This window comes from Zingiber officinale, chromosome 9A, assembly GCF_018446385.1.
Source record: "Zingiber officinale cultivar Zhangliang chromosome 9A, Zo_v1.1, whole genome shotgun sequence".
Taxonomy (NCBI): domain Eukaryota; kingdom Viridiplantae; phylum Streptophyta; class Magnoliopsida; order Zingiberales; family Zingiberaceae; genus Zingiber; species Zingiber officinale.
In genome coordinates this window covers 8,905,916-8,919,934 of record NC_056002.1, presented here as the reverse complement: position 1 = coordinate 8,919,934, position 14,019 = coordinate 8,905,916, and the positions used below count along the sequence as shown (strand labels likewise).

At 35.0% G+C, this 14,019-nt stretch overlaps 1 protein-coding gene across 1 annotated transcript; it reads right to left on the bottom strand.

Annotated features, from left to right (window-relative positions):
- Positions 1 to 2,186: 2,186 nt before the first annotated feature.
- On the bottom strand, positions 2,187 to 14,013 carry LOC122019660 (E3 ubiquitin-protein ligase UPL1-like). The gene is made up of 11 exons (XM_042577116.1): positions 13,799 to 14,013; positions 13,518 to 13,725; positions 13,016 to 13,281; positions 12,661 to 12,938; positions 9,084 to 10,197; positions 8,867 to 9,013; positions 8,657 to 8,737; positions 7,572 to 7,797; positions 7,342 to 7,481; positions 6,008 to 6,114; positions 2,187 to 2,720 (listed from the first exon to the last, which is right to left on the bottom strand). The coding sequence occupies exons 1-11, from the start codon at positions 13,823 to 13,825 to the stop codon at positions 2,618 to 2,620; spliced, it is 2,697 nt and encodes an 898-aa protein (XP_042433050.1). The 5' UTR covers positions 13,826 to 14,013; the 3' UTR covers positions 2,187 to 2,617.
- Positions 14,014 to 14,019: the final 6 nt, after the last annotated feature.

The following is a 14,019-nucleotide window of genomic DNA, read 5'->3' as shown; positions in this document are numbered from 1 at the left end:
TAATTGTCGATAGAAAATTTATATGGGTCAAATTGATCATCCCAGAATTAATTAGGGTTGACTAGATATATAGGGTTAACTTAAAAACACAGAATGATAAATAACAGTCAACTATATCAAAACAAAGTAAAAAAAATGAAAACTCGAATATTTAAAGAACAACAATATCATTGAAAAGGAGAAAAACTCATGAAAGATCAAATCATGCTTGGGTTGAGGCGCCATACCTTCGTGTGCCTCCAATGTGGAAGACTAAAACATTCTTTCTCCATTAAATGACCAATTATCAATGAGAGTTTTGAAAAGTGGCTCAACTCTCTAGGTACGATTAAAGAAAAAAAAATATAAAATAATAAAGTAGACAAGTAAGCAGACAAAACTAAAACTAATATCTAATCAGTCGGCTACACCTCATTTGAAGGAATGTTCATGGTTAGAGGCGCTCGGCCTTATAAAGCTTCTAGTATATGAATAACCGAATGAAGGTCGAACAAGCACAAACGTGCTTGTATGCGCTCGGACGGGCAAAACCTGACTGAGCTTAGAGGCGCTTGGCCTTATCAAACTTCTAGTATATGAATGATCGAGCGAAAGTCAAACAAGCACAAACGTGCTTGTATATGTTCGAACGAGCAAAGCCCGACAGAGCTTAGAGGCGCTCGACCTTATCAAGCTTCTAGTATGTAAGTGACCGAGCGAAGGTCGAACAAGCACAAACGTGCTTGTAAGCGCTCAGGCTGGCAAAGCCCGATCAAGCTTAGAGACTCTCAGCTTTGTAAAGCTTCTAGTATATGAATAACCGAGCGAAGGTCGAACAAGCACAAATGTTCTTGTATGTGCTCGAATGGGTAAAACCCGACCGAGCTTAGAGGCACTCGGCCTTATAAGGTTTCTAGTATATAAATGACCAGTCAAGATATGCTTCAGGTATTCTTCATACATGATTGGTTTAAACAACCAATCAAGAAATGCTTCGCAAAAGGTGTTCTCCTTATATGATTGGTTCAAACGACTGGTCGAGATATGCTTCATAAAAGGTCATTTTAATATGTCATTAGCTTAAATGACCAGTCGAGACACATGTAGTAGATTATTTTATGACAGCCTGACAAGTTTGGCGGAAAACATTCTCTCGAAGCTTCTTCAGTTGCAGGGGTACATTCTTCTGCATATTTCATTAAAATGAGGTGTCATAAACGACAAAAGAGGTACAGCTGGGGTATGAAAATGATTACTTGAAGAATTATTGGTAGAGGTTCAGGTTGTACTTTCTCCATCTTCTAACAAACTGGGGACCACTTCATGATTGCGGAAGTTGTATGAGGTAGTATAAAAAGGGGAGTCCTCTTTGATGGCAAGGTATGCTGACGCTCACAAACTCTGTCATCTAAAAATCTACTTCTTTGTACTTTCATTAGAATACTTCTGCTCCTTCCACTTTGAAAAGAGAGAACTGACTTGAGCGTCGGAGGACCTAGCCAGGGATTCTCATCCCGGTCTTAGGTTGCTAACGCTTTGTTGGCTCGTCACACTCTGTGCAAGATCGTTGAGAAGCCCCTTCAGATTTTCAGAAGTTCATCTTCCTCAGAGTCACTGTTCATTAGAGCGAGCACATCTTCTCACATATTTTAGACAGGATCAAAACAACTAGAAGGCAACGGCGTATGCTTAGACCAAAAAAGTCTTATTGATTTAAAAGGATAATTAATTAATTGGATTTATTCTTTTATGTATCTAACGTTTATGTATCTATATTGATCTTCCTCCATATCCCTAACCAATATAAGACCATTAAGATAAGATAACAGATTGACTTTTGATAAAAGAAGTAATCTCAAACTCTTGGTAAATACATGATAGTTTACCTGTAGTGAATAGGATTCGAGTCTAGTCTCAGGATTTATATCTTGTAGATAGAGTTCAAGTCGCAAGAAATACATCACTTATATTTATAAAAGAAGTAATCTCGCGCTGATGGTTTATACAACAGTATTGCCACACAGATGTAGGATCGGAATGCCCTCCTAATTACCTCACCCCCTCTACACGAGGAATCGTCAAGGAAACGATTCCTTTTGCCACGGATAAAAGAAGTAATCTGATTTGTTATTTTAGATGGTCAGATAAGATTGGAATATTTTTTTAATAATTAATCAAAAAAGAACATCTACAATTCTGAACGTTGATGATTCATAAGAAAAGGATGCATTTTACTGAATAACAAGATGTTGCCATTCACAATCTGTTCCAAATATCCACGAGAGCTTTGCTGTTTTTTGAGTACAAAAGTTGTACTAAAAAATAATATGGAAAAAAAAACAAAGTTAGCAAAGGAGACGCCATACAAGACGATTTGATTTGCAGTCACGGGGATTCGGACGACTGACATCCACAATCTGCAACATCAGCCTGGAGATAGAGTGGTATATCATATATGGGGGTTTCTCTCACAAATCATAAGGTGACTACTTCATGGTTGAATTCCAATTTGAGGAAGTCCCTATTCCATAAGTGCGACCAAGCAACCACACTTCAGACCCTCAGCAAGGAGAGAGTTGGCTTTTAAAACCCTGTCGAATACACCTATCTGTACAAGTGCACACCTTCCTTCCAACTCTCAACCGAAGCCAAACCCTTCATTCGCTTCATGGATAGCTAGAAGTAACCTCTCCTGCAACTGTCCTTTTGAGGTGTACTCAGGCAGGTCCAATTGGTTGAAGCTGCACAAGTACAATGTACAAAGACCGTCATAAGAAAGACTTGGGATAGAATTCACCTCATCAGTAAACCACAAGAGACAACAAAACAAAAGAGAATGAACAATGTCAATCAGAGAAAAAAATGCAACTCATTAATAGTAGATTGGTAGATGAATATATATATTTAAGTGAAGCTAATCCCAAGCATAGTGGATTGGCTGTTGGTTAATCACTTGTTCCGTTGCCTAGAATGGACAACTAGCTATCTTGACAACAAACATACATCTACCTGGCCTAGCGATACCAACAAAGAAATTCCACAACAGAATAAAATATATTTATTATGATTATAAATTTATTTATATCAACTGCCAATAAACTGCGTGCCCATCCCTAAAAAAGAGAAGGAATATTATGTATGGATTTATCAAACTATTAAACTAATGTTAAGTTATTTCTTGGAAGGAACTCGTTATAGGGTCCAACTATAATGCCAAAGACATCTCTATCACAACTTGAGTATAGTGTCAAATATACAAATTACACAAGTTCTCACATTCTAGATTGGATAAGAACAGATATTATAATATCGATTGTCTTAGATTTTGAACATGGAATGTGAAAACGCTCACTGACAATATTAGAGATAGTAAATACGATGATTAGGAGAATAATTAATATTTTATGTTTATAAAAGATAAAATGGGTACAGAAGAAGCTAGAGATGATAAAGAATTTAAGTTATGATATACAAGAAAAAATAAAATGAAAAATGGAATAGGTATTATTGTATATAGTTTGTTAAGAGATGAAATAATAAGAGTAATTAGTTAGAAAATGAAATTATTAATGTAATTAACATATATGCACCTCAAGTTAAGATTAAATGAAAACATCTGACATAGGTGTTAGAAAAGCCTGGATGAGGTGGTTAAAAAAAACTTAAGATAGATGATATTATTTTAGTAGGAGGAGATCTAAATGAGTATATAAGAATAAAAAATAATAGAGTGCATGAAGGTTGTGGTTTTGAAACAAGAAATGAAGGAAAATTTATATTGGATTTTGTGATAATATATGAACTTATAATAGCTAATAAACTTTTTAAGAAGAGATGAAAACACCTAGTTACATTCAAAAGTGGAAACAATAAGTCACAAATTGATTTTCTTAGATCTTATAATCGAGAAGGGAGATAGAAAAATTTATAGATTGAAAGCAAAATATCTTTAGGGTGAGGACAAGAGCAAGTATTAGGAGAAATACATGTGAATATGTAGTAGCAAAGAGAGAAGCCAAGAAAGCATTGAGTGACGTCAAGGATTAAGCTTTTGAATGCCCTTGATACAAAAGAAGAGAAAAAAGACATCTATACAATAACGAAAGCTAGAGTAAAACAAACGATCTTTCCCAAATAAGATACATTAAAGATGAAGTCAAAGGGTACTAATAAGGGCAGCTCGGTGCATGAAACTCCTGCCATGTGGGGTCCCAGGAAAGGATCCATTATAAGCAGTTTTACCCTGTTTTTTTGCAAGAGGTTGTTTCCAGGATTCAAACTCATGACCTTTAGGTCACAAAGTAACAACTTTACCGTTGCACCAAACCAAAGGATACTAATGAAGGATGAAAAGAATAAAAGAATGATTTAAGTCAGAGGAGTATAAAAATTTAAATTTTTATCGGAAAATTTAAGCAAACTTTAAATTGGATGCAAAATGAAAAAGCAATTGGTTTAAATGATATTCCAATAAAAGTAGGACAATGCCTAGAAGAGCAGGGTATTAAATGACTTACAAATTTATTCAATTTTGATATTGAAAAGGAACAAAATGTCTCAACAATGGAGGATAAGTACTCTAATCCCCTTATAAAAACAAAGATGTACAAAATTGTGCCAGTTATAGGGACATTAAGCTAATGAGTCATACTATGAAACTTTAGAAAAGAAAGAAAAAGATTAAAGAAAGATACCAAGGTGATCAAAAATTAATTTAAATTCATGCATGAAAAGTTAGCAAAAGAAGCTATATATCTTTTCAAACAATTGGTTGAAAAGTATCGAGAAAAGAAGTAAGACTTATATATGATATTTATTGACCTCAAAAAAGCTTACGGAAGATTCTCAAGAAAGATTATATAGAGAATTCTAGAAAAGAAATGTATTATTATAGCGTATATTAAAATAATTAAGGATGTCTATAAGATGTAACGACAAGAGTGAAAATTTTAAACAAATTAATTGAAATGTTTCATAAAGATCAACTCTAAATTTATATATTTTTACACGGGTATGAACTCAATATATACATCCAAGATGTGTTATCATGGTGCATGTTATTTACATATGATATTATTTTGATTGATAAGTCACGTGAATGAGTAAATGTTAAGCGTCAATCTTGACATGAAACACTAGAAGTAAAAGGTTTTAGACTTAGTAGAGTAATATAGAATTTAAGTTTAGTATTAGTAGTAAATGTAACAAGGTAATTTGTTAGGATACGAGATGACGAGTTACGTGTAACCGAGTGCTTTAAGTATCTAGGTTTGTTTTTTGTAAAAGGACTGAAAGATTGATTGTGATGTTTTATATAGAATACAAGCAGAAGGGTGTCAGGTGTTTTTTTATGATAGTAAGATATCTCTAATACTTAAAAGTTAAAAGAGAAATTTTACAAATTGATAGTTAGAATTGTTGTGTTATATGGAGTTGAATGTTGAGTTATAGATCGAGCACACAAGCAAAGATGATAATCACGAAGATAAAAAAGTTAAGGTGAATGCACAAGCATACGAGGATGGATATTATAAAAAATAAGAATATTAAAGAGAAAGTCAAAGTTGCATTTAATAAGGAAAAATTCCGAGAAATATATTTAAGATAGTATCTACATATACTTAAGCAACCAATAAATGTCCCAGTTCGACAAAGTGAGACTATGATAAATACGCACATTAATAAAGAAAAATGACCAAAAAAATATTTGATTACAATGATAAAATAATATAAAATTATAGTAGGAGATCGTGTCCAATGACATAGGAACATCCATATAGTTGACCGCATTTAATAGGATAAAAGTTTGGTTGTCATTATATTAGTTCTCTACCAGCAATATTATATATTTTATACCAAATATACCTACGTAGAATGATCAGCACTTTGCCTATAATTGGATAAAGACAAAATATGGAGTGGTTTTCTTTCAAAGAAGAATCATAAAATACTCAATAGTGTCTCTTTCTCCAGCCTATTTTCTTGTTTTTAAACAAAACATGCTATAATGGGAAAAAAAATATCATACCAAGTATGAGCTGAAGGCAGATGGTGCGGGGTTCCATATGCCTTGTGAATCTGAAACCGCTGAGAGCCTGAGATTCCTTGAAGTGCACTAAATCCTTCCAGAGGCACCTATTACAGTAAAAGATATTAGGAAAGAAGAAATAAAGAAGTCAACTAGTTGAGACATGGAAATGTACAAAAGAAACATTAGATGAGTGTTATTTACAGTAACAAACTGCTGTTGAATACAAACAACCATAGAAAATAAAATGCTAAAGAAATTAAGTCACACAAACAAAATGAAAATGACGAAGTCATAATGCCTATATCAATGATTGCTTGTTACACATCTTCATCAGCCTGCATTTGTTCCCAACTGTTCGGGGTAGGCAATATCCCCCTCAGACCTTCAACTTAAATCGCTTCAACTATTTGGCTAACTGATAGCTTTAGAATAGATGGTGTGAGAATGTTTAAAGAATTAGTATAAATGGGAACAAATTATAATAAAATTTTATTCTAACTATTTGATGAATAATTTCTATAATTGGGAATACTCTGATTAATAACAAAATAATATGATTTAGTATGACAAACAATCCTGCAACAAATCACACTATCCATTGTTTTGTATCTCAAACTCGAAAATACAGATTTCATACAATGAAACCCAAAGGTAACTTCAAACTTGACACGTTAGCATGCATTTAAGAATCTTATTGACTATCAACCAGCTGGAAAAGAAAGATCAGTGTCAGCCCTTGGTGTGCAACAAGAAATTAGTGCTATACCAAACAATTTCATGCCAGCCGATAAGGGGAAGCAATGTGCACATGAAACTGTTGGACAAGTATCGTATCGTGGGACACAAACATAATTTGCAGATATGAAACAAACATATATAATTCCACCAAGAAAGCAGCAACTATAGGGATTTGAAGAATAGACGGGATTACTAGCAAGAGACAGCACAAATATGTTTGCTATCAAATGGTTGGACATCATAGACAGAATCCAGTAAGCTCTTTTCAGGACTTGGAATCAAGAGCTCCTAGGCTCCATACAATGAAAATGAAAGCCTAGGCAAATGGACTAACTTTCAGGCATGGTATTTTCTTGTACATCAATTTGTTTTATACAAAATTAGCAGAAACACACGGTTGCATCACTTGCTTCAAACAAGGCAATCCTACTGGTGCTTATAAGAAGGAAACCACCATACATGAAAATATTGGACCCTTTGAGGTCAACTAACAATAGAAAGTTAAGCAAATTTCCTATAAATTATCTATCTACTACTTTAAGGACAATGTTTCATATACAAACAACTATCATTTATCTAGCCAAAGAACCTACCTTTGAGGTGCCAGTTACAAATTGAAGGAATCGGGCCTTGTCCTCTTTGCTGAAGCCCTGAACGACTTCCCAAAACCATTGAATTACAGGGGATGCATTGCTATAGCCAGAATATTCAGTATTTGCTCTCAGGTCATCCACTGTCACAAGTGAAACAGAATAGGAATAAGAGAAGTGTATATGAAAAGTATATCTGTGGGAACTTTAAAACACATCAAACATCAACTCACAATCAATATCAGGAAGTCCACTTATTAATAATTCTAATTCTTTATCATTGAAAATAGATATCAGATCCCTGGGTATCAACTCATTAAAGCCTTCCATAAATGCATTTATTTGAGGCCTAATTGCAGTGGTTAGCAAATGTTCAGCCACACGATCAACATATTCGTGTTTGTTTTCTTCAGTGACTCGAATATTTCTCCCACCAGGAATCAACTCAGAATCAGTTACCTGAAATATAAGCATATAAGAACATGTCAGAAAAATATAATAACCCCTAAAACAAGAAACAAAAATGTATTTAATGAATTAAAAGGTTCAGGACTTAAGGGGATACAACTTCAAACATGCAAAAGACGGTCTAAAGTTTCTCAAGTCTCACAGATTTAGTAAAGGACCATAATTCTGACTTGAAAGCGAAAATTAGCATATAAATGCACCCAATAAACATGTCATAAATAGGAAAGAGAAATGTATAATAAACAGGCATCTAGTGTATTATTTTAAGGCTCCGGTACAAGCTTTTCCACCAAGAACGTATAATATCGTAAAAGACCTATGCACAAGAAGAGAAGTATATATACAAATCAGGATAGATTTGTACATAAAAGGGAACAAACTACAGTCCAGAAAAATTTAAAAGCAAGACATAGAATCAGTTTATAATTAAAAGACAAGATCACATCCATTGAACTATTTACTATTGCATATCTTTAGGTAAGTGTAGGTCACTCCAAGGGTCCATGTATTTTGGTTAATTTCCTAGAAACTTAGGGGTTGCTTGTTTGGAGGGTTTGGAATGGGAATGAAACTAAACTTGTGCTTGGTTTGGGGAAATAAAGGTGGGACCCACAAATTCATTCCTCGAAATAAAGGAATGGGCCATTCCCCACTAATATGAGGGGTATGGGTATTATTCTCATTTCAATAATATTGGCAATCATTCCTATATCCTTTCTCATTCCCTTCCCCGAACCAAGCACCCCCTTAGTTTCAAAACAAACAGGCTATATGATACCTATAGTGTACAAACTTAACATAAAAGATAATGGGAGTACATGATTATAAAGGGAAAAAGAATAGCATTCACCTCAGCCTTTTCATACAATATCAGTTTTTCCTCATCAGCATCCATACTGAAAGTAAGATCCAATACCTCACTTATATCGTTCTGCAATATGGCAAATAAAATAAATGGAAGATCAAAAATTTTGAAAAATAGAAGAATCATGAAACATCAAAGAATGAAGATGTTGATGCAGTAAAAGAACACCAAAATGTACAAGGAACTTCAGGATACCTCAAGCATCCACTTCAGATTTTTATAGTAATCTGGATCAACAGCCTCAATGTCATGATAAGTAACCTTTACACCAAGAATGTGTTTGTAAAATGACCTTGTAAAATGGACATCAAGGAGCTGACTATCAAAGAGTGCTTTACTGACCTGCAAAATTTGACAATGTTAGTGATCACAACAAAAAAAGCTTGAAAAGGATAATAATCAAATCACTCACCACTCGTCCAACAAACTTAAAATATGAAAGATGTTCCGTCTGGTAAACTGAATTGGGGTTTGGCTGGAATGTTGATTCATTGCCAACAGTTGTGAAAAGAAGGGCACCCTTATCAAAAATTACCCGAGAAAGCAACTGATACCATTCCCTGGTAAGTCCACCGGCATCAATACCTTCTTCACCTTGAAAATGGACAGTTAATTTTCCCTTCAAATCTTGTGGCGAGCGCATTCGCAATTGGTTATATGAGTCCTCCAATATGTAGGCTCTTCTCACTGAAATTCTAACAGGACTGTGATGATGATCATGTTGATGCTTTATTTTTGATCGAAAATGAGACCGTTTATTGTCAAAGTCAATGTATCGTGGAATTTTGAGCATGAGAGAAAATGACTTCTCAAGCAAACCAGGATTCTGACGAATGAATGAATTTAACAACTTCCTATGCCTCTCCAGAAACCTAACAAAAACAACCTGTTTTTCATGGGTGCTTGTACATGGCCCACAAGATGATTTTTGTGCAGTTGGTGTAGTTGCATCTTCAATGTCAGTTGCCGTAGTAGCAAAATCTTGAACAGTTTCATATTGCCCAGGACGCAACTTTTCACATGTCACAAAGAATGACTCAATATATGGCAAGATGTTTTGGGCACCAACAGAGAGTGGTGATACTACAATTGTACTCGTCGATGCCAAATTTCCTGAAATAGATTCAGGCTCTGATGGAGGTCCTGAAGAGATCTCAATTTTGCTTATGCAATTGCTCAACTCTAGCCACAAAGGTTCAAGTGCAGAATTTATATCCCATACATGAGAAAGAGCATTAATATGGTCTTTGTCGGGGAATGAAACTGGGTCCTTCTTTTCGTGCAATGCAGCAATAAGAGAGCTCAAAGCCTGCAGAACTCTCAAGATTGCAGTACCATTAATAGAAGATGAGCTGAGAAGTGCTTTCTCAGCATCCTCGTATAGGTTAAGTTCATTAATTGCATAAATACTTAAATTTCGCACTGAATTGACCAGCTCTGTAGTAAATAAATGACAATACGCTGGAGCATTGGCCACCACTTTTTTTAAGACCTCAGCAACAAGATTGTATGCATTATCAGATAATCTGCAGAGAAAAAACACTCTAAAATCCCCAAGAAAGTGTAATGCTTCATAAGCAAGTTGAATCCTTGAGCAGTAATCAGGTTTAATTGGCATTGAAAACACAATCTTTTGTCTAATTTCATATGGCACAAAATCAAGGAAATATGAGTGTGACATGGCTGGGTAAACCATTATCTCAAAAGCTAAAATCATGAGAAATGCACAGGGTGACATAAAATATTTTTTTAGATTCATTTAAGTGTTTCTTTAGATCTTAAAAATAAGATTATTTAGATATTTTAATGAATTTGATAGTTTTTAGATAATTAAGTTATATTTCTATAAAGAATATCATTGCCTGCCTAGAATATTTGTATTAGATAATATTTCAATTAATAAAAAATTTCCTCTTTTGATGAGTTGAGTTGTTCCTCATGCTACATCAATCGGTACCAGAGCTAAATTCCTAATTCAATCTCTAATTTCTAGATGTGTGAATTCCCAATTCACTTCTCCTTTCCCTTCAAGTGCTCGAAACCATCAGATCTCCCATCCAGCGTTCCACCCAAAAAAAATCACTCCCACCATTTGTCTCTGCATGCCAGCAGCGGCACATTGCCAACAGCTGCCTTCTTTGCTGCAAGCATCACCAACCACCACCGCATTTGAGAGCCTTGCACCACCCTAGTTCCTGCTCACTGCAAAGCCCTACCAGGTCTACATCCCACTGGTGACCTGCAGTGAACCACGACCGCCTCACCAACCAACCAAGGTCCCCATCAAGGTGATTCCTTCGTTTGAGGTCGGGTCATACCCAAGGAACTGCCACCTTTGTGCATGATTCAACATAAAATAGACCTCATTTATGGATCACATTTGTCAATACTCCCATACTACCATATGAATCTTGAGAACACGCTAAACTAAATAACTAGATCGAAGAACTCCCACAGAGAAAAACTTTATTAAAGAAAGCAGGAGTCCTTTCGTAACCTATGCATTATTAATGTCGAAAAAAGATCTCTCTTGGAAAGGCAACAACATCGCCTTTGTTGTAAGACTCCCTTGAACCAATTGAAGTCATAACTACAACAAGACAAGTTCTTTAAAATGGAGCATTGCATTCCTGCAACAACACTAACGATGCATCTCACATAGCTAAATTGTTCTTTACGAAGATTGTTCTATTGCACGGGTTACATATATTGATCGTAATAAATACAACAACAACAACAACCAAGCCTTATCCCACTAGATGGGATTGACTATATGGATCTTTTTATATCATTGTGCTCTATCCCTTATTATATGATCATCTATATTTAAATAAATTTTATCTTATTTTATTGTTGCTAACTAAGTCTTTTTTATCTTTCTCGTTTGATGTGCATATTTGTCACAGTTTCATATGAACATTTATCGGTAATAAATATGTTAAATTGGTAAGCTATTTTTGAAAGATCCTATGGAAGCTGTTTAGAATCCAACTCAAAATCTCATCACATTTCATCCACAACGTCGAAGCTCAAACTGAAAATCTACTTAGGCATTTTGCTGAGGTATTTTGTAGGAAAACCCCATGATTTAGAATTCCATAATACCAATTGTAGAGTTTACTGATAATAATTATGTAAATCATTCTATAGGTAAAAGTCCATTCACGATACTCTATAGGTCTAAAGATCATCATTTAGTCCATTTGGTTCCATTACTAGTAGTTCCGTTATCTACCATCTTCTACACTTCTAAGTCAACGAATAACTTTTTTGCGCATATCCGAAAGACACGTCAATGTTAGGAGAAAACCAAGGATACATACCAATGAATTTTATAAGGATCACAAAGATACACACATAAACAAAAAGATTACAGTCCTTATGGTATTTCGGCATTATGAGAAAAATACATCTTAATGTTTATATTGCTGACTTCCCTCCTGAATATTATGAGAACTACAATGCACAACCCTCAATTTATTTGCTTAGACCAAACAAGAGGCACCAAAGTCATCTTCCACGGATGCACCCTTTGTTACCCATTTCACACATTTATGAGGCATTGTAAAACTTAACAGACCATCTGGCTTTCTACTTGATAAGTTGAATTCTTCTTGGTGAGAGAAAATGACATAGTGATTCTTTAAAAGGTTGTTTAGATTTATTTAGGAGTTTGTTTAAATTTATTTTTTTTTTAAAAAGTTTGTTTAGATATTTACAAAAAAATATTAAATTTGTTAGGTAATTGTGTCATATTTTTACAGAAAATTGCTCTTGTTACTAGCCTAATAAAGGGAATAGGATCCAATGTATTAGATCCTCTTTCAATCAATAATACTTGTCCTCTTTCAGTAAGTTGAATTGTTCCTCATGATGCATCACAGGATCTCACAAAACAAAATCAGGTTCTAACAAACTTATTTAGAATTATTGTCACAGAAATGATTAACCAGTGTAAGTCTAAAGGCAAATAAACAAGAAAACTGTACCCTTCACGTGCAAGCAAAGAGCAGAGAAGTCTAAGCTCTCCTTCTGGAATGCTCAATAAAATATCACTAATATTGTTTTTGTTGTTTGTACCAGAAGTAGAAGCCTTTTTAGAATCCTCACTTTTCTTTGATTTAATATCCTCTTTAGCAGAAGACACAACAGCATCAGCATTAACTGGTGTGTCTTGCATAATGTCAGAAGCAGATTGTAGCTCAGTTGGTGCTTCAGGTTTGTTTGACAGGCCAGAATCAATAACAACCTCAATGAGATTTAACAACTGAAAAGCAATGGCTCAGTTAGTCAGTTACTTGCAAAATAGGAATAAGACCACTGTAACTTCTATTTAGTAGGCACCTGTTCCAGATGAGAAACACTCCGCATGTACAATGGTTGATTCAAGAGTTCAAGAAGTAACACAATAGCAAAAGCTCCTGTTTTAACCTCGGATTTATCTTCCTCCATCAGAACAGCTTTCCCGTGTCCCTTGTCCGATACTTCAGGTACGCTTGTAGGTGAACATGGTAATACAAGATGCAATAGGAGCTTGGATACATTTGGATGATTTTTTGCTAAGTAGGCCAAAGTCTCCAAAATACGGCGAGACACTAACGGAGGCACTCCTGTATATCCAAAAAAACATAGTGATTGTGAAACAGATCATGAATCATGACAATGCTTTTGATTAGAAGATGTAAACAACAGTCATATTTCAAAAAAGTTAGTTGTTCAGCATTTTAAGGAAATCCGCCCAGTTTTGTAGTAGAGGAACATATAACATGTTAACAAGATATAACTGAATCTTTAAGGTCTCATGACAGGTCATCAAACAAATATACTGCTGCAATTAAAGAATTACCGCCATAAAATTGAGGACGGGAATAGGCGACATAACTCTGACACCCATACAACCTAAACGGGGATTCAGCGTATTCAACTGCAGTGTTAGTGGGTCCCCGTAGATCCAACATTAGCATATCCATTAAAACTTCCACCAAATAAGTTCTTGTCTCGTGATGAGTACATAGATTCAAGAAAAGCCTCTGTAGTTGACCTTTATACAAAGGCTGCAAATAAACCATCAAACTGTCAGCATGTAAAACGTAATAGAAAAGCAAGTTAGAAGAAACAAGCATCCACCTGAACTATACGTAGCAATCTGATCATTGCTTTTAGATCATTGATGCCAACTAGGGGAACACCATCAGTTTCAATTAGTTTTCCAACTGTAGATCTGCGAGCAGAAGCCTCAATATTTCGGTCCAGAGTAGACCCGATAGTATCTCCATGCCTAGAAGACTCACCGCGTCGACTTCTAGAACTTATGCCAAACAGTCCTCCAGTATGATGACGATGGGCAA

Excerpts from the sequence above, each read along its gene's own strand:
- LOC122019660 (XM_042577116.1), bottom strand. The coding sequence starts at position 13,825 with ATGATCAGATTGCTACGTATAGTTCAG. Across the intron at positions 13,282-13,517 it reads CCGTCCTCAATTTTATGGCG|GAGTGCCTCCGTTAGTGTCT; the intron begins GTAATTCTTTAA and ends TTGGATATACAG. Across the intron at positions 12,939-13,015 it reads GTGTTTCTCATCTGGAACAG|TTGTTAAATCTCATTGAGGT; the intron begins GTGCCTACTAAA and ends ATTGCTTTTCAG.